At 41.5% G+C, this 21,484-nt stretch overlaps 1 protein-coding gene across 1 annotated transcript in view; it reads right to left on the reverse strand.

Moving 5' to 3' along the window:
• Positions 1–3,283: 3,283 nt before the first annotated feature.
• The window catches only part of LOC117545536 (probable G-protein coupled receptor 158), a 147,097-nt gene continuing 128,896 nt past the window's right edge, over positions 3,284–21,484 (reverse strand). The window contains exons 9-13 of the mRNA XM_034215353.1: positions 15,004–15,109; positions 8,145–8,291; positions 7,786–8,029; positions 6,194–6,750; positions 3,284–6,031 (exon numbers count right to left, since the gene is read on the reverse strand). Coding sequence (XP_034071244.1) covers positions 5,057–6,031; positions 6,194–6,750; positions 7,786–8,029; positions 8,145–8,291; positions 15,004–15,109 — 2,029 coding nt within the window. The 3' untranslated portion in view covers positions 3,284–5,056. The remainder of the gene's footprint in view (positions 6,032–6,193; positions 6,751–7,785; positions 8,030–8,144; positions 8,292–15,003; positions 15,110–21,484) is intronic.

Consider the following 21,484-nt stretch of genomic DNA (forward strand, 5'->3'; position numbering starts at 1 on the left):
TTATTTAAACGTCTTTTTGATCTCTCAAACTGAGTAAGATTGACAATAAAGTTGACTTTGAAAAATATATATATTCTTTATGAAAATAGTTGACTGTTGGAGAAATGAATCCAAATGAAACGTTGGACTGAACTACAACTACGCCTTTAAATCTCTACGGACTGTTTTTCAGTGGGATGGCAAGTTCCTATCTTTAAACATTTATTAGTTTTTTCTCAGAACAGATTTGATTTTCTGAAGTTAATTTAACTTTGCCGACCATGTAAGGTCATCATTAAAAGGTACAATCAATTTGTTTAGGGTTGACTAAAATAATGAAAAACATTCATTTGGATAATTTACTGACAGAATAAGAAACTCAATGATGCTCTACTCACCTGTTCCTTTTTTATAAAGTGAAACAGTTGAAACGATAGATTTTAGTAAACTTAAAAACAACCTTCTCCAAAAGCTATCAAGGAATATACCGAATACTTGTTTTAGAACTTTATTACATATTTTTATATTAATAGTTTGAATGATCCATAATTGACAGAAGCTTGTGTTTACTGTTACTCATATATTAATGTCTTTGTAACTTCAGTAAACCACTACCTCACTCATTTCACTTTCATTCATCACGGTTCAGTAAACTAAGTGATACATGAACCAGTTTAATCATTATAATAACGTAGGATTGCAACTCTTTGAAAATGTAGGTGGCTCTTAAAAGAGCCGTTGTGTTTGGGTGTGCTGGTCTCAGGTCAGTCTAAGCCCTCTCTCCGCGGATGCGGCAGGCAAGCTGGATGTCCTTGGGCATGATGGGGACCCTCTTTGCTTGGTTCATCTTACTGGGGGGCAGCTACATTGATGTCGGTGCAGTCCACAATCATTGCGCAGTTGAAGGCAGAATTAATTTATTATTGACTCCGAATGAAGCACAACTTCATGTCATACAATACATTGACTTTATTTGTAATTGTGTAAAAAAATATGAGCATTGATTAGCAAGCAGGACCTGCAGGAACAGAGAATGGTGATGGATGGAGCTGGGAATAGAGAAGAATAAAGAAAACATCAACTTTATTATCGGATATTAAAAAAATTCAATTTCAAAACAAGTTGCCGCTCCTACAGTTTTCTAGTATGTAAAGATGATTTCACATGACCTATGCAAAATATCACACTCAATACATGTGTGTCTCTGGGGGGTGCATTGTGCCTTTGATGTATATAAATAATATACCACAACCAAATACTATTACGTACAGTGGAAATCAGGTTGCCAGAGCAGGTCAGTGTGCATGTTCCTCAACATCTCAGCAGTTACAGGTGAGGTAAAGAAAATAAAAGAGAAAAAGGTCAGTAACAACACTTTAAAGTAACAACACTTTGAATAATTATCTCTTCTAACAATTTTCTCTCAATAAGCACACAACGACCGTCTTTCCAACAAACAGATTGTCATCACAATGAAACAAGTCCAGAAGAATGTCATGCAAAGCTCCCTGCCTGCCTTCGACTCTCCCTGAACTGCTTCCTTAGCACCCGGTGGAGGGCGCAGTAGGCTACTCTTCAAATGTTTCACGAAATACTTACCATCATGTTTGGTTACTGTTTAACATTTTGGTTTACTTCATGTAATAAAATAATAACTTCATGGTAAGGCTACTAAAAATGACAAGGCTAAGTAATGTAATGCTAACTAAAGGTGCTCGCTACTCGTCGCTACTAGCTAGGTAGCTAACTTGACTATGTTCCATGCACAACATGTATATTATGATATTACCTGATATGTCTGATCCAGCGACTCCTGGTCCTTTCATCAGACGGGAATCGATAGAAGGAGCAAGTGGTATGATCACTTTTATGACTACAACCTGGTACAAAGCACACAGGCATCTTGTAAAAGTGAATTTATTTTTAGCGATCTATAATTTATTGGAGGGAATAAATCAGTTATGAGATCTTCTTCTTCTTCTTCGCTTTAATTACGAGTCTTATTATAAATCACCGAGCATGCCTGTGACATCACTTACGCGACCCAGAATGGGATTTGGGATTTGTAGTCTTTGTAGTAGCGTATTTTTCATAGTCTTATATTTGAGCAGTTTTACGACCAAATGTGACTTTTTTGACATGGAAATGATTGTTTAAGACTGACACACATCATATGTGTAGTTCGTGGCACAATTCAAACGGGATCAAAAGATACGTGTTCTCTCTCCATTGAATTCAATGTACATTTTTCGCTTCCGGGGTCCCATGGTCCGGAAGTAGATGGGCGTGACTTCGCCTCTCCATAGCTCCCCCTGCTCCCCTCCAGTTCGCACCCTGCACTCACCCCCGCAACGCTACTCCCAAACAACCAGCCGCACCCAGCGACAACAGCAGCTGCGCGAAATCCGTCCCCACAACGGACATCCAGTTGCACACGCTTCCCAGGTCCAAAGCAAGTTGCAACGAGCCCCCATCTGTTAAAACCCGGCTCGTGGGCTGTAACATAAAGCAGGGAGGCGAGACGAGAGGTAAGAATAATATAGTTTATTGTTTAAACACAACAAACTAAAACACCAGCATCAAGTCCACGAAGCTGGCACAGAGCGAGTGCCCAGAGGAGAGAGAAACGTAACCGGCTGGGCTCCTCCTATATCCTGTTTAATCAGGTGTAGCTCATCCGGCAGGTGCGCCTCATCAAACAGCTGCAGCCTGCAATCACACACACAACCAGACGGCACCCCACGCGGTGTGGAGAGGTCGTCACAGTGGGCAAGGGGCATTACCCCTGGACCACTTTGTTTCCCACTTCACGGCCCAAGTTGGGATCATAAAACGTAACGTGTGGTTAAGGTCAACATTAGGGCTACGTTTGTAGATTGGTGTAGTCCAAGCAAGAGCGCATAGACAATTAGGAAGTCACTCAGGACGGGCAGATAGCAGTATAAAGTAGTAAAAATACTTGATTTAATAATCAGTGTATTGATTTAGTTAATGCCTGTGTGATTCACTGAAAGAGTAGAAGGCCTTTGTCCTACGGGCCATGATTGAATTAGCCTTGTCATGAGGTCAGCATTGTATACATTATGATAGAGAAGACACTCTGAAAGTCCTTTAGAGGAGGACTGTGTGCACCTTTTTCTATTCTGAATGTAAAGAGTTTGATTCATCACTTCAAGTCTGTAACTTTTAAGAAAACTAGCAACTCGATATTTTCATTATCCACATGATGGCAATGTTGCACAGAGAGCAAAGTACATGCCAAGTGAACTGAACAAAACACAATACTGAACAGACCAAAGCAATGTCAACTGGGTTTTTATAGAAAGATTTAATCCATAATTGAGAACAGGGTATTTACTGTATGTACATGCAACACAATAAGAATGTAAAATATAAGTACTCCTGTGTCGATGCTACACCATTTTGTAACTTTTTTGGAGTCACATCATATAGTATAACTAGCATAAAATACATTTAGTGGACAAGTTACAACATTCCATTTCATACAGCCTAAAACCATCTGATAGAAAAAAACCCATGTGAGTGCAGGCTCATGTTTATTATTCATCAAGCCTTTTAATTTTACTTTATGAGCAAAACAAATGGTTATTTTACAAATTTTTCTTGATAAATACATGACAACATGTGACATCTATATTTGTAAATCCAATGTGCTCCATAGTCCTCTTTAAGTATTACATAACAATGTTTTTTTTTATGCCTTGTGGTGAATTTGAGTGTAACAATACTGCTGTATTTTCACTGTCATGCACAGACAGCTTCAGAAGAAGACTGCGTTGTGTGTGTGACTGCGTTTCATTATTTGTCGCTGGTGGGTGGATGATCACGGGACAGAAAGGCGAACTGTTGTCGGAGATAATGTTAAAATAGTAAATTACTCATCTCCCGTTGGCAAGAAAGTGGCAAAAAATAGCTTTGGTCATGCATAGTCGTGGTTTAAGCAATTGAATATGTGCAAAGATTGGAAAGAAGATGCATTCAGGCAGATGTTAAAATTGGCGACTAAGTGACAGTAATAATGCATTATTCACATCATCCACCCTTGTCGTGGTTTGGTTTTGTCCTTTAAAGACTCCATCACATTATTTTATACATGTGGAAATACCACCGCTTTCTTTAAAAGTGGCATCCAGGGCATGGATATCAAATAAACGGTAAATAACTATCAACATAAGGGAGAGGCTCATGGATATTTCATCACTGCGCAACTGTAACTGCAAGCCATTTGCAGTATGTATGTACATTATTGATGGCAATGCACATCATTTTGAAAGCATCAGGTACATAGGAGGAAAATACCATAAGCAACAACATCAAAAGTTCTCCGGTCATAGTTCAGTACAAGTTCTCCACTACATTTTTATTTTGTACAGTTATTGGATGCTTTACGGTTTGCCGCATGCAATGGTTGTTAGGGAACAACAATACTGTATATTGAGCAACTGAAATATACAGTTTTCCTCATTTAGAAATGAAGCTGAACTACAATCCTTTGTTATTCCCATGTTTCACTAATCAAACTGATCATTTTCGTTCCATGAATTATGCATTTGGCCTATAGCTAAGGCATCGCAGCTGTGTCTGGAGCTTTGGTCCTGCTTCACATATCCCATTTTATCCGTAGGTCTTTTTTTCCCCTGTCGCCTGCTTGTTTCTTCATTAGCATCTGAGGCAGTGAGTCCCCACTGACATAGTGCGTAGCGTAGAATATCATCCGCGTAACAGATGAACTTCAATATTCGATAAGCCGATTATGTAAAGTTTTGGTGACAAATGATTGTCTGACCTGCTGGTATGTACAAGTATGATTCAGGTTTAAATTACCGCAATGTGATAAAACGTACACAATGTAAGTTTGCAAGCAAAAGTGCGGACAAAAAAAAGTGACTTCAAGGTTGCAATGAAACAACGAGATGTAATGCATTTAGCAAGTAGTTTGGATTATTTTTTCGCTTAGGTTAACTTATCGAATTTTCAATTGATATCATTCTGTTGCTTTTTCCTCTGTGCTGTCAGTCTGTGAATACAAAAAAAAATACAATCATTTCCCCAGTCATCACACCATCCCCCCAGGATCTGGCTCCTGAAAGTCCCATGGGCAAACATCCACCACCTTGGCCCCGCCGATGACCGCGGGTTTGGTACTACTACTCAAAGAGCTCTCTCTCTTCTTCTCTGGTGATTTTCTAGTCTGAGCAAAGCTGCTGAGTGAGGGCTCGATCTCCCGTGAGAAACCCTCCCCCCTCCTGATCTCCATCATCTCTGGGTCCCTTGTAGAACTCCTCCGCCGCTCAGAAACCGGCCCTCCGCACTCCGATGACTGGCTAACGCGTCTTCTCTCCGACGCCGGTTTGCTGGAAGAGCTCCGCCGTTCTCTGCTTTTCTCTCTTGCCTTTTCCTTCTCGGCTTTGTGGTTGGATGAGCAGGAGCCTTTCCGCTTCTTCTTGTGTGTGCTGGGGCTGTTGCAGGACTTCTCCTGCTTAGGTGAAGGTGGGCTGTTGTAGTCCCACGGGCAGATCTCTACCATCAGGGTTGGAGGCTGCAAAAGGCTTCCTGTGGACTTGGAGTGGTCTGAGTGGAGCCCCTTGGGTTTCCCATCAGTGGGTGTGACGCTTTTCTTGCGTGAGATCCTGTCTGGGGAGAGGGAATCTGAATCTCCTCCCATTATGGGCTGCTCATTGAACTCCCAGGGACAGACGTCGGGCTTCAGAGGGAGAGGTGATCTTGGTGGTCGTGTTTTCCGGGTTTCCTTGCCTTCCTCCCTTTCTCCTCCTTTATCTTTGGAGCGTCTTCTGTTGGAAGGGGAATACCCTGCTTTCTGCCTCTGATTGGACCGGCTACCTTTGGTGATCCCAGAGCTGCTGCTGCTGCCTCTCCGGCCTGCGGTGGTCTCGGGAGCAATGGAAACGTGTTTCTGGGTCTTAGCTTCAGTGGGAGTCTGAGCGTCTTCGGAATCCCAGGGACACACCTCAGACACGTCGTAGAGGTTCCGACCGGTCTCGGAGCAAATCGACGGCTGGCTGCCACTCACCTGTTAAAAGAAAAAAAGAAAATATTCAACAACTGCTGTTTTAATGAAAATATTGAAACATTTCCAAAAGTTCAAGCTATTCAAAAACAAAAACACCCAATTGCTTGATTAAAACCTCTTTGTTCAAATAGTATTTTTTGAAGATTCATAAATAAAGAGTACCTGTTGTTTCATGATGCCCATCTTCAGGGGGGACTTGGAGTACTCCACTGACTGGCTGATGATCATCTTGGAGTAATGCTCAGGGGTCTCATCCACCTCAGACAACATCCTGTCCTCCTGCCCCTTCAGACCTTTCTTACTGGCATCCTCCACGCTTTGCGTCTTATTGGTCAGCCCCGGCATCTTTTCCTTGGCACTGGCAATCACACTCAGAGACTTCTGCATGATGGAGGTCCGAAGGTGGAGCGGTTTCCTCTCGTGGGTCAAGTTGTGGACGCTGGCTGATTTCCAGCACAGTGGAACGGACTCTGTGGACTCGGCTGGTTCCAGTCTTGGTGGGGTCATGGACAGTTCCAGCTGCTTTTTAGTATGTTTCCGGCCAATCAGGGAACCCAGTAGAGATCCTTCCCCACCACCTCCCACAGGAGTCATTTTGTCTCCTGCTATCGAGCCAGTTTGGCTTACGGTTTCTTCATCCTGGTCACAAACATGGTCATAGCTGTGAGACTTCTTCAAGCCAATGACTTTGTTCTTCAGGGAATCATCCCGAGATTTGCCTGAGGGGAGGTTAACAATAAAATGGCATCAAGGTGCACAGATTTAGTGATCATGTATGAAGAAAAGCCCTTAGAAACAAATGAGGAAAATATATTCTGGTGACCTTGTTCTATGTCTGACCTTAAAGGTTTTCTCTCGTGTTTTTGATTAAACAAAAATATCTAGTAAGAGAAAGTACCCTGGCTAAACACAGAGAAAAAAAATAAAGACCATCTTAGACCATTGATAGTATCTGTGTTTTGAACCATTGAAAAAGGAATTGCAAAAAATGTGTATTTAAAGGTCCCATGTCATGCTTTTCCGGTTAATACCCGTCCCCTTGTGTGTTATGAAGGTTTTTATGCATGTAAACGGAGCCTCGCAGATGGGGCTGCTGCAGCCCCCTCAGCACCCCCCCTTTCCCGCGTCCATTTGCGCTGTCTCGCTGTCTCGCAGCAAGCAGGAAACCACACCAGTAAGCCAGCTCACACTGTCAGCTCCTCGCAGCAGCGAGCCAGTGGGCGAGCTGACCAATCAGAGCACACTGGGCTCACAGGGAGGGGGGGGCAGGAGCTCCAACAAGCCGTTTAGGACAGAGAGTGAATACACATGCTGTATGAGAAACCAATGTGAGTTTGGAAAATTGCACAATGTAAATCTATTCTAGTAGACCTCAACAATGGAATTATGATCACTAGAAATGGCCATGTCATGGGACCTTTAAATTAAAAACATTAAAAGTTCAATGTTATTCAGTGTCTGTTCTACACTTTGGAAATATTCACAAAAATGAAGCACACACAATTGAACTTTACTGGTTTCTGGACAAATGCCTGCAAAACCATTCCCATATGCCTCAGCTCTACTTAGTAGCTCAGTCCAGTAGCAAGGTTTAGCCCGCTTACAAACCCTAACCACTGGTATTTTGAACATACTGGTGTTCACAAAAAGACATTTTGACAGTAAGTAACCACATGTGGAAATGAAACCACCAATAATGGCTGAATTTCATTTTTGCTGCTTCAGTTTCATGGTACGGATAAAATGTGTCTTACCGTGGTGACTTGGTTCGAATGGGTTTCTTCTCAAAGTGCTACGGTTGCTGCCGTGTTCACTGCCATCCTCGCGACTGCACTGCCGATGTATGTGCATGGTCTCAGGGATCTCTGTTATCCGCTTCATCAGGGTGCGACCCAGACCTTTCTTGGAGTTGCGCTTCTTCTGGAGGTGAGGGTTGTTGGCGAGCATCTTCTTACATTTGTAGACTTCCAGCTGCGCATAAAGCTTTTTCAGCTCATCCTGAAAATGGGAAGGGCCTGTAAATATTAGGCATCTTTGGAATAATTTCATTTCTACAGTTGGATTTATATTTTCATATTCAATTTCCAGGTATGAACAACAAATGGTACTTTACCCGTATATCCTCCGGGTCCAAGCTGTGCTCACTCCAGGCCGAGGTGATGCTGTTGTTGAGGTAAGAGCCAGACCTTCCCATGTCCAGCTCCTCCTCGTAAGCTTCGGTGGCAATATCATCCCTGGCCTGAGTCCCTTTGGACAGAAACTAAGACAGATGGAAAGCAGGGTTGAATAATGACAACAGTGAGGCTGCTGGAAAGGTGTTAAATTGGAAATAAGGTTTCTCAAATGATATTACTCTGCCCTATAGGAAACCACTAATAAGATATAGAGTATAACAATATCTAAATGTTGGCTAAAGGGGTCATTGGAGGAGGGCTGAGTTGACCAAGGTTTTCCTGTAGCAAAATATTTATTGATATGGATGTTACATAATAAAAGTTACTTTCCTGCCCACATGGATTTAGTTAAACTTAAAGAGAACATGAGACGGCCCTTATTAAAATAACCAATGACCTCCTCATAGCCGCCGATTCAGGCCTCGTCAGCATCCTGAAGACTTTTCTTTTTGTCGCTGCTTTTAATTGAACTATTCATATCTTAGACTGCACTGTAACTTTTATCCATGTATTTTTTCTTTTAATGTTTATTTTATTAGCTTTTCTTTTTAATGACTGATTTTAAATGCCATTTTCTTAATCTCTTTCATTTTTTGTAAAGCACTTTGAATTGCCTTGTGTTGAAAAGTGCTATATAAATTGCCTTGCCTTGCCTTGCCTTGTCTTGCCTTGCCTTGCCTTGGACATCTCCGCCGCATTCGACACAGTCTCCCACACTATCCTACTCAACCGCCTATCCCTCTACCTTGGCCTCTCTGGTACAGCCCTCTCCTGGTTCCATTCCTACCTCTCCAACAGGCAACAGTTTGTGACCATCGGAAAATCCACCTCTCTCTCCTCCACCTCCCTGTCAACCAAGGTGTGCCGCAAAGTTCGGTGCTCGGCCCCCTTCTATTTAACATCTACATGCTCCCCCTCGGTGAAATCATCCGCCAACATGGTCTCAACTTCAACTATGCCGACGACACCCAACTCTACATCAGTACCAATCCATCATCCCAGCTACCCCCACTGTCACTTGTCAACTGCCTCCGCATCCAAGCCTTGATGTAAAAAAATCTACTTAAACTCAACAATAACAAAACAGAGCTCATGGTTGTGGCCCCAAAAACACTTCTCCGGAAGGTTGGAGATCTGCTCCTCACCATAGATGGCGGCTCCAGCCACCCTTCCCCTGAGGTCCGCAGCCTGGGCGTCACTCTGGACTCTAGCCTCACCTTCAACTCCCACACCAGGTCAACTGTCAAAACTGCATTTTTTCACCTACAAAACATCTCCAGACCGGCCCTCTCTCCCGACCCCGTTGCAGAAATATTAATTCATACCTTCATCTCCTCTCGTCTGGACTACTGCAATGGAGTTCTGTTCGGGGTCACCAGCAAAGCCCTGGACAGGCTCCAGCACGTCAAAAACTCTGCAGCCAGGCTCCTCACCCGCACTAAGCCCTGGCAACACATCACCCCTACCCTCATCCACCTTCACTGGCTCCCGGTCAAGTCACGCATCCAGTACAAACTCCTCCTGCTAACTTACAAATCTCTCCACTCCCTAGCCCCTCCATACATCTCTGACCTCCTTCAGGCCTACACCCTCTCTCGTCACCTGCGGTTCTCCGACAAAGGGCTGCTCTCCATCCAGCGCTCCAAGCTGAAAACATTTGGCAACAGAACCTTCAGTGTCGCAGCCCCCACCCTTTGGAATTCTCTCCCCTCTGCAATCAGGAATGCAGACTGTCTGGACACCTTCAAAAAACACTTCAAACACCATATTTTCACTCAGGCCTTTGGCCTCAACTAATATACAGTACCCAGCAACCTGTTCCTGTTTTGTTTTCTTCAGCCTATGTATCTATGATTATTATTACTTTTTTTTTGTTACTTCCCATTGTAAAGCGTCCTTGGGTTTCGTGAAAGGCGCCATATAAATTGAAATTATTATTATTATTATTATGAACTGCAGAATATAGAACACAAACATGTGGGTATTATCCGACAGGCAGTGTAAGAAAAATAATCTGTTCTTTTGGAAATTATAGCATCTGGAAACGTTCTTGTTGAAACCAAAAATACTAGTAAGAGCCTGAAGATTAAAATAATAGGCCTCCTTTAACAAAAGTTGACCTCGATCTTGTTTACTGTTGGAGTCAACAAAGATGTTTCTTCTTAAGATCTGAACTCATTTTTAATAAAAGCTGAGATAATTATGTTGATTTAACACTAGAACCGCCAGAGGTCGCTGTATACCTAAAACCGTCAACGGGTCAAATGTACCCGCTATTGATTTTCAAGGTACAATGTTCTTTTATTTATCATACAGAACAGTGAGTTTTGATCGCACAGGGATGACATTTATACCAATAGAATCTGTGGACTCTCAGCTTTTCATAAGACATAGTTTGTGCAGATAACATGAAGTATAAAATATCGCTAAGAGTGCTGATTTAAACGCTTGGTGTTAGACTTGTGTTTTGTTTAGGTACAAATCTCTCTATCTATCTATAACTATCTATCGATCCATCTGTAATGTTCTGTTCTATGGACATATAACCCCCAAAACACACCAGGAGTGTCTGCGCCGCGTTATGTTGCGGCTGCGCCACGCTGCGACCTCCTCCTGCGACAACACACACCAGACGCGTTTCAAAATGTTGCGGAAGCGGAGCGTCGTGTGTGCAGCCTCGCAGTTGTTGTTGATTTTGGAATATTTCCTGGACATTTGTACTTCTACAAGTAAGTAGGCTATACGTAGTTTAAATGGTTTATGTTTGTGTCTGTTTAAATCGTGTTTATTGTTGTTATTTCCTATTTTGTTGTGTTGTAGACTACAGACACAGTTAATAATAATTGTAATATTCCAGTTATAAACGACATGAATCAAAGATGTGTTGCTGTATTTTAGTGGTAAAAAAATATGCATTCATCATCATAATTATTCTATATATATATCATTTACAGTGCCTGTAAACCGGAGGAGAACGCTGGCATGTATTCTCCTATTTGAAAGACTACGGGGGGATGGGGGGAGGAGTTTTACCTTACGGCTGCGCCGCGGCAAAAATAGGATTCATCCTAATTTTAGAGAAGCGCTGCGCCGAGCCGCTTCTGGGACGCGTCTGAGCCGTAACACGGCGCGTGTGGTGTAATAGCACCCATTGACTAGAGTGGCCGCGATCCTTACGACCGCCGCGGCGCGGCCGTAACACGACGCAGACGCTCCTGGTGTGTTTTGGGGGTAATTGTCTACATAAACAGACGACGCGGACTACTTCTCTCATTCCGAGTGTCCATCTTTATTCAACTGGCACGTAACCTGCATGCATTACGTCCTCAACGTGAGCTCAGTCATCCAATATCTTGTATTCTCCAAGATGTTACACTATCTATAACTATCTATCTGTCTGTCTATCTCTCTATCCATCTATCAATATATCTATCAATCTATCTCTCTCTCTCAATCTATCTCTCTATCTATAAGGAACCGCAGTAGACAAAAGATGTTGCTATCACGTCATGTTTACGCTGCATTTTCTATGAGGTAAATATTACCCGCTGGCGGATATAGGTATAAATGGCTTTTTTTTGGGCGATTTTTTCAATCTGACTTCATATTGACAATTGTTAACAACAGAGGGTGCTACATAACACACTTTCAGGAAAAGTCACGGACTGGGAGACTTTAATATGTTATTGAAAAAAAGTTACATACAATCAAAAAACTGCTACGGGTAAAATGTACCCGTTGGCGGTTCTAGTGTTAAAAATGTTCTTGCGTTTTTGTATTTAATCCAACACACTTGTGAATTGAGTATTAAAATATTTAAATGTATTCAGCTCAGTTTTTGCAGGCACTAATATCATCATTACTTGGATTCCAAGTGGAAAAACGAGGTGAGGTTGCATTTTTTACAAACATTTAGAAGAGAGGAAAATCAGTTTTCTCTGACTATTCATTGCCAAATGTTTCATCTGGATTAAACAACAAATCTGTCTATACAGAGTACCAAATAGTTAGCCCAGATTCAGGAACAGATGCTGTGAGATTAACATCCTCCCATTGTGCTTAATTATCCCAGCGTACTCAACTGACTTGCACTTCTAAAGTGCCTAATTTAGAAAGAATGAAGGAACAGAGAGCACTGATGGTGTGTGGCATTCCTTACACAGCAGGAGAATTAAATGTTTTCTATCAGACTTGAGAGATTGAACATAAAGACACCCGCGAGGGTGCTCAGCTAAATCTCAGTAACCACTAACGCAGTTGGAATGAGTTTAAGGTAATGGTACCAAATGTGCCTCTGTGCATCTGTGTGTGTTTCGAGATGGCTAATATCAAATGAACTTGAGATGATTAATGGACTGTTGTATACACAAGCTATTACGGCCGTAGAGGAAAACCCTATGTACACCAGTCACTAACCTCCATTACAATTTTTCAAATAATGCTCTTTTAAGAATGAAAAGTTAGACTTCATGCATGCAGCACTATTTAGTTATATCTGTCGGATTAATGTTGGGAAGTAAAAAGTACAATATACGCCTAAAGGTCTCCTATTATGCTATTTTTAGGCATATATTATGGGTCTCAGATATATATATAAAACATGTCTATGATGTGTTTTGCATGTGTGCGTGATAGTTGTTTGTTCATTGTTTGTCTGAGATCGACCAAGGTGGCTGGAGGTTGATGGTCCTTTTATCAACATTTGCCAAAAAGAAACTATTCAGGATCATTATTCACATTAGATAGAAGCATAATGCGTGTTTTTCATCAACCCTATCCCACCAGACAGATTGTCTGTCTGTCTGTCTGTCTGTCTGTCTGTCTGTCTGTCTGTCTGTCACACACACACACACACACACACACACACACACACACACACACACACACACACACACACACACACACACACACACACACACACACACACACACACACACACACACACACACACACACACACTCTCCAGTACTGCGTTAGCTCTGAGTGTTAGCGATGCTTGCTAATGTAAACAAAGACCATATCACTTCCAAAACACATAGCTCATTTTTTCTGATAGCGACATTTCTGATAGGGCCGTGGGTGCACCTTAAACTGGCAAGCCCGAAGGTTGCAGTTCTTCTTGCCATTTGTTTTACCGGCCTCATGACTCATGGTATGTTGCCAGACTCCATGTTGACTGTTACTTTGGTCCCTGTCATTAAGGACAAAGCGGGCAAGGTAGGGAGCTTGGATAACTATAGACCAATTGCTCTAGCCAGTGTGTTATCCAAAGTCTTGGAAATAATTTTGTTAGATAGACTATGTTCCTATTTATGTACCTCAGATAACCAGTTTGGCTTCAAGGCTAAGCATGGTACTGAGCTATGCATCTATGCTTTGAAGGAAATGGTAGAAACATATAGAAGACAGAATTCCACTGTTCTGATTGGTTCATTGATGCCTCTAAGGCTTTTGACCGAGTTAACCACCATAAACTGTTTTTAAAATTGAGACAAAGGGGGTGTGCCTAACAGTATAATTAGGATCCTGGCTTATTGGTATGCCAACCAGAGCATGCGGATCAAATGGGGGGAATGCAGTCTCTGCGCCATTTGGTGTTGGTAATGGAGTCCGCCAGGGGGGGCTCCTCTCACCATGCCTTTTTAATATCTATATGAATGATCTATCAGATGATTTAAGTGTCTGTAAAACAGGGTGTGTGATTGGTAATGTGATTGTAAACCATCTTATGTATGCCGATGATCTGGCTATTGTTTCTCCTAGCAGTGCTGGTTTTCAACAGTTGCTAAATGTTTGTTCTGATTACGGAGTCAAATTTGATGTTAAATACAATGCTAAGAAGAGCGCTGTAATGATCTGCAGAGCAAAAGGGGATAAGAACCTTTGTTTTCCAACATTCTACCTGTCAGGGCAGGTGCTGTCTGTTTGCTGTAACACTAAGTATCTGGGACACATCATCACAGATGAAATGGCTGATGATGATGACATGTTAAGACAGCGGCGTGTCTTATATATGCAAGCCAACATGTTGGCTAGAAAACTCTCTTGGTGTTCAGATAAGGTTAAGGTGAACCTCTTTAGAGCTTATTGCACTCCTCTCTATACTGCCCCCTTGTGGGTCAAGTATAAGAAGGCAAGCCTCAAGAAGCTCCAGGTTGCATATAATGACTGTTTGCGTATACTGCTTAGAAAACCAAGGTGGTGCAGTGCAAGTGAAATGTTCTGTAACGCACGAGTTAACACGTTCCATGCTCTTTTGAGAAATCGAATGTACAAATTCATCTGTCGATTGAATGTTTCTCATAACTCTGTCATTATGCTGCTGTCAAATCCGTGTTTCAGTGCTGTACGATACCAGTCACCTCTGTGGAAACATTGGTATAACTGCCTTTTTTAATTTATATTTGAGTGTTGTATGTTTTTGTAATAATGGACCAAGAGTCTCTTTAAATAAAAGATGATGATGATGATGATGATGATGATGATGTAAAGCCAGCTCATATTTCCGATATTTCGTCATATCGGACGCAAATCTGGATCAGCTCCGTTGTACCCCCCGTTTTTAGAGATTTGGGTACGGAGGAAAAGAGAGAGGGTTTTGTTTTCTGACACTTTGTGAGTTCCCTTACACACCGGGAACACATATTTATGTATAGAAAACATCAAAAAGTGCATTTTACATGATAGGAGACCTTTAAGTAAAGTACATGTACATCAAACTTGTATTGCTTACTCAGTTACTTCCAACCACTGACTGACATTGTTGCCTAATAACTGACACGGTTGACGGAGTGTTACCTTCGGCACGAGCAGCAAGCCCAGAGTCACAGTCACAGTAAGATGAGTGTGAGCGAAAATCAACATGAGCATCCAGTCAGGGTGAAGCCCGGGCACCAGAGTGAACCTGCAGAAAAAACAAAAAAATGTTGGTTTGTCTGTTTTGTAAGCTCTGACAGAAACACAGACCTTTAAATCAGCCTTAGAGCTTTATGCTCTCGCCTGGCAACCAAACTGTCTGACTTGGTAAAGACTTCCACAAGCAAAACCATCACAGGCTTAATGTGAGACATTCACACACGTTTGCACACCGAATCAACTGAAGAAACCTTTAAAGCTTTATTTCATTAAATAGTTACAAGTTGGTTTGACCATCCAGTATTTAGCCTCTAGGTTGAGATGTTGACAGTTTATACATTATATATTGAAATGTAAACGAACAAGCTGCAACCTCCTGAGGCCTGTACGACGAAGCCGGATTTTCGCTTAGCGGGCTAACTTCAGGGGAAACTCGGGGTTTCCGGTCCTACGACGCTGGTTCTCTTTTTAGCGTGATAGATCTCCATGGTAACTTATTATGTGCGGCTAACCTGCTCCGGAGCAGGGGGGTATACTAGGAAGCAGGATTTTCGTTTAGCAAGATAACTTCTGGGATTTCCGGTACTATGAAGCTGGTTCACTTTTTAGCGGGCTAGATCTCCATGGTGACTTATCCTGGAACCTAGTCTGTGCTCCGAAGCAGGATAGGTTCCAGGATAAGAGATCAACTCAGCGAAAGCACCACGCCTGCTGACCAATCAGAGCTCAGTGTGCGGAGGAAATAGTTCCTGCAACGGCAGTTTAAACTGCCGTTGCAGGAAAGACGGCCGGCCAAAATCACCGACTGTGTGAACGTGAAAATGAATAGAACATCACCTCCAGTCTTCAGAGCAATCTGACTATTATAACTATTATACTATTATCTTAAGAAAGCTTAATTATATGTCACAAGGCAAGGCAAGGCAAGGCAAGTTTATTTATATAGCACTTTTCAACACAAGGCAATTCAAAGTGCTTTACAAAAAATGAAAGAGATTAAGAAAATGGCATTTAAAATCAGTCATTAAAAAGAAAAGCTAATAAAATAAACATTAAAAGAAAAAAATACATGGCAGTCAATTAAACATTAAAAGAAAAAAAGTACATGGATAAAAGTTACAGTGCAGTCTAAGATATGAATAGTTCAATTAAAAGCAGCGACAAAAAGAAAAGTCTTCAGCCTGGATTTAAAAGTAGTCAGAGTTGCAGCGGACCTGCAGGTTTCTGGGAGTTTGTTCCAGATATTTGGAGCATAATAACTGAACGCTGCTTCTCCATGTTTAGTTCTGACTCTGGGGACAGAAAGCTGACCAGTCCCTGAAGACCTGAGAGATCTGGATGGTTCATAATTTAGCAGTAGGTCAGAAATGTATTTTGGGCCTAAACCATTCAGTGCTTTATAAACCAGCAGCAGTATTTTGAAATCTATTCTTTGACACACAGGAAGCCAGTGTAAAGACTTCAGAACAGGAGTGATGTGATCCACTTTCTTAGTGTTAGTGAGGACTCGAGCAGCAGCGTTCTGAATCAGCTGCAGCTTCCTAATAGATTTTTTAGTGAGACCTGTGAAGACACCATTGCAGTAGTCGAGTCTACTGAAGATAAAAGCATGGACAAGTTTTTCCAAATCCTGCTGTGACATTAGTCTTTTAATCCTAGATATATTCTTTAGGTGATAGTAGGCTGATTTAGTAACTGTTTTAATGTGACTGTTGAAACTCAGGTCAGAGTCCATGACTACACCTAGATTTCTGGCTTTATCTGTTGTTTTGAACATTGCACACTGAAGCTCAGCGCTAACTTTGATACGTTCTGCCTTGGCTCCAAAAACCATTACCTCAGTTTTATCTTTGTTTAATTGGAGAAAGTTCTGACACATCCAGTCATTGATTTGTTCAATGCACTTACTCAGTGTTTGAATTGGAGCATAGTCTCCTGGTGAAATTGTTACGTACATTTGTGTGTCATCTGCATAGCTATGGTAACTTATTTTGTTGTTCTTCATTATCTGAGCCAGTGGTAGCATGTAGATGTTAAAGAGAAGAGGCCCCAAGATGGAGCCTTGAGGAACCCCACATGTCATATTTGTCAACTCAGATGTATATTTACCTATAGAAACAAAGTTGTTTCTGTCCTTTAAGTAGGATTCAAACCAATTCAGAACTGTTTCCGAAAGTCCCACCCAGTTTTCCAGTCGGTCTAGTAATATGCTGTGGTCAACAGTGTCAAACGCAGCACTGAGATCTAATAATACTAACACTGAAGTTCTGCCACTGTCTGTGTTTAAGTGGATGTCATTAAAGACCTTTACAAGAGCAGTCTCAGTGCTGTGGTTTGGACGAAAGCCTGACTGGAACACATCCAAACAGCTATTTAAATGCAAGAAATTACTCATTTGTTGAAAAACAACTTTTTCCATGATTTTACCTAGAAATGGGAGGTTTGATATGGGCCTGTAATTGTTCATTACTGAAGCATCTAGATTATTCTTTTTTAAGAGCGGTTTAATGACTGCAGTTTTCAGGGCCTGTGGAAAAATACCTGAGTGAAGAGATTTGTTTACTATATGAATTAGATCTGAGGCCATGCAAGGCAAAACATCTTTGAAAAATCCTGTTGGAATAATATCAAGGCAGCAGGAGGAGGATTTCAGAAATTGAATAATGTCCTCTAGGTTTTTATCATTAATCTGATGGAATTGTGTCATGATGTCTGAATTGATGTTAAGTGGAGATAGGGACAACACATTTGCTGTTCCTGATGCAGAGGCACTGACTGCTTGTCTGATTTTCTGAATTTTGTCAGTGAAGAAGGAGGCAAAATCATTGCACGCCCTGGTGGATAGAAATTCAGAGGCTACTGACACTGGGGGGTTAGTTAGTCTGTCGACGGTAGCAAACAAGGCACGTGCGTTGTTTTTGTTTTTGGTAATGATGTCAGAGAAGAACGATTGTCGTGCGTTTTTCAATTCCAAATTATAAAGGCCAAGTCTCTCTTTATAGATTTCAAAGTGAACCTGGAGTTTTGTTTTTCGCCACCTACGTTCAGCTTTTCGACATTCTCTTTTTTCTGTTTTCACGCTCATGGCCTTTCTCCATGGAGATATTTTCTTGCCAGTCACTTCCTTTACCTTAGTTGGAGCAATGGCATCTATAACATTTTTAATTTTTGAATTAAAATGATCTACTAGCTCATTTACTGAGATGTTGGCAGGGGCAAGTGTGGAAGAGAAATTCTGAGTAAACATTTCCCTAGTGTTTTCAGTTAAATATCGCTTTGTGGTTACCTCTTTTTGAACATTTTTGTGAACAGAAATAGAGCTCTCAAAGAAAACACAGGAATGGTCAGAGAGTGCAACATCAGTCACCACAACCTTAGAGATATTCACACCCTTTGAGATAATTAAGTCCAGAGTGTGCCCCTTATTGTGCGTGGGCTCCGTCACATGCTGAGTCAGTCCATAGCTATCAAGAACACAAAACAGTTCTTTAGCCCCTCTGTCCTGGGGGTTGTCAACATGGATGTTAAAATCACCAACAATGACTAGACGGTCAAAGTCAATACACACTATAGACAGCAGTTCAGTAAAGTCATCAAAAAAGCTTGCACAGTATTTGGGTGGTCTATAGATATTTAGGAACAGAGCTCGAGAGGAGCATTTCAGCCGAAGGGCCACATATTTAAAAGAATCAAAGTTTCCATACGATGTCTTCCTGTATTGAAGGGAATCATTGAACAGAATAGCAACTCCACATTACACGTTACACAACATAAGTAACCGGATCAAAGTAACATTACGTTGCCTACAGTCCGCGGCACTGTGAGTGCAGACGTCGATGTGTCCCATTATCATTCATATCACATCATAATGTATCATATATTTCCTTATCTGAGTCAGCTGAGCCGTATCTGGCCGTGCAACACTCATAGTGTCACATACTGTATGCAGAAGTATTATTTTAAGCAACACATTAAGTTGACGAAACACTCGAGTCAAATGTAATTAAAGTCAGATCGTGTCTTAGACGGGCAGTGATATCATAAACCTGTTAATGTACGCATTCAAACACTTTTTCTTTTACCAGCTGTATTCACCTTGCAGGTGCAGCTATGTGGCTTTGATCCTGGATAAAGTGTTTAAGTCATGGATGTTTAAAGTTTAACTTCTTCATATTTGACTAATATTATAGTTGACTTTTCATTCAGGAAGTATGATGCTGCGCTGTCAGTATGCTTCTCCATGTTTGTGATTGGTCAAATGCTCCAGATACCACCCCTTTTATGTGAACGCGCACCTAACTAGATAGGACACGGCTGGCTTGAGCGAACGAGTTGATAGTCAGCGTCGTAGGACAGTTTAGCGAGAGCGGCTTTGTTTTGGATTAAGTCAACCGGATAACTCAAAACATATCCAGGATATGTTGAACTAGATTCGTAGTATACCCCCCTGGTTAGGTTGCAGGCTAAGAGATCAACTCAGTGAAAGCACCGCCTGCTGACCAATCAGAGCTCAGTGTGCGGAGTTTAAAGCGATCAAGTCATATTACAGGAGAAAGGAAATACATTTTAAACTGCCGTTGCAGGAAAGACGGCCGGCAAAAATCACCGACTGTGTGAACGTGAACATTAATAGAATATCACCTCCCATCTTCAGAGCAATCTGACTATTATAACATTAGCGTTAAGAAAGCTTAATTAAATATCTGCCACAACACAAGTAACCGGATCAGAGTAACATTAAGTACAGTCCGCGGCACTGTGAGTGCAGACGTCGATGTGTCCCATTATCATTCATATCACATCATAATGTATTATATTTCCTTATCTGAGTCAGCTTCTTGAGCCGTATCTGGCGGTGCAACACTCACAGTGTCACATACTGTATGCAGAAGTATTATTTTAAGCAACACATTAAGTTGACGAAACACTCGAGACAAATGTAATTAAAGTCAGATCCACTCGTGTTTTAGACGGGGCAGTGATATCAAAAACCTGTTAATGTACGCATTCAAACACTTTTTCTTTTACCAGCTGTATTCACCTTGCAGGTGCAGCTATGTGGCTTTTATCCTGGATGAAGTGTTTAAGTCATGGATGTTTAAAGTTTAACGTCTTCATATGTCTAATATTATAGTTCACTTTTCATTCAGGAAGTATGACGCTGCGCTGTCAGTACGCTTGTCCATGTTTGCTCCAAATACCACCCCTTTCATGTGAACGCGCACCGAACTAGATAGGACACGGCTGGCTTGAGCGATCCACTTGATAACCTGCATCGTAGGACCGTTTAGCGAGAGTGCGTACTGTATGTTTTGGATTAGGCCAACCGGCTAACTCAAACATATCCAGGTTATGTTGAACCGGCTTCGTCGTACAGGCCTCTGGTCTAAAAAATATAGCCAATGCGGATGTTCCTAAAGCCTGCAATATTTAAACAGCCAGCATCTCCACTGGTTGCAAAACTAAAGTCTAGATTGTCAGATTTCTTACTTGATTTATTCCGGCAGAGAACATTTAACTAATGTGTTAATGGTCTCAATTGATAGATTTAGGTCATTTTCAAGAAAGTATTATGTTGTTTTGTACATAATGGTCCTATTTAAAGTAACACAGACGATAAAGCAGCATATGCTTTAGGGTGCAGCTTCATTGTGATTGACACGGCGCTATCACAGGGTTATCCTGGTTTGAGCAGTGGCGGTACAAGACACTCTGGGGGCCCCAGGCAGATGAGACATGCCCCCCAACACATCCAGCACAACGGACAACACCAAAACATAGACTTGTTTGTACATCTTCTCAAATGGTATCGTAAAAAACTTCCTACACCCAAGTGCAGACCTTTTGTAGAAAGTAGACTGATTTGATTTTGCACAACTTGGTGCCCTTCACTGGCTGACTGATGACTTTTAAATTGATTTAACTGCTGGTATTTTAAAGCTAGGAATGGTCCTGCCTTTGTAGTTTGTTTACCCCTTATCAGTCTGATAGCTGATTCTTCTTCTCTTCTGGAAGGAGGATAAACAATGGGTTTCCTTTAAACCATCTTTTTTTTAATCATTATGGAATCATTTGTTTGCTTTTCTTTCCCTTTCACCCTATAATGAATTTCCTTCTTTCTGTCTATTTGCTTTACAATAACACACATCTTTACATCACATATTTGTTGTATATGTTATACTGCGAACCATTTTATATAGCTTGGACCTTTCTAAAACTACCCCTTCTAAAACTTCACAGCTCTTTATATTCACTCAGATATGTTTATATTTGATAGTACTTTTACATTTTCTCTTTATTATATATGATATATTGATGTTTCTTAGTTTTTTTTTGCTTTTATTTTCCTATACATTTCCATTGCCGGACATGTGCAATGTCACAAAGCTCACAGCAGCACATTTGGTAGCTTGCCATCATCCCC

Source organism: Gymnodraco acuticeps, unplaced genomic scaffold (genome assembly GCF_902827175.1).
Source record: "Gymnodraco acuticeps unplaced genomic scaffold, fGymAcu1.1, whole genome shotgun sequence".
NCBI lineage: Eukaryota > Metazoa > Chordata > Actinopteri > Perciformes > Bathydraconidae > Gymnodraco > Gymnodraco acuticeps.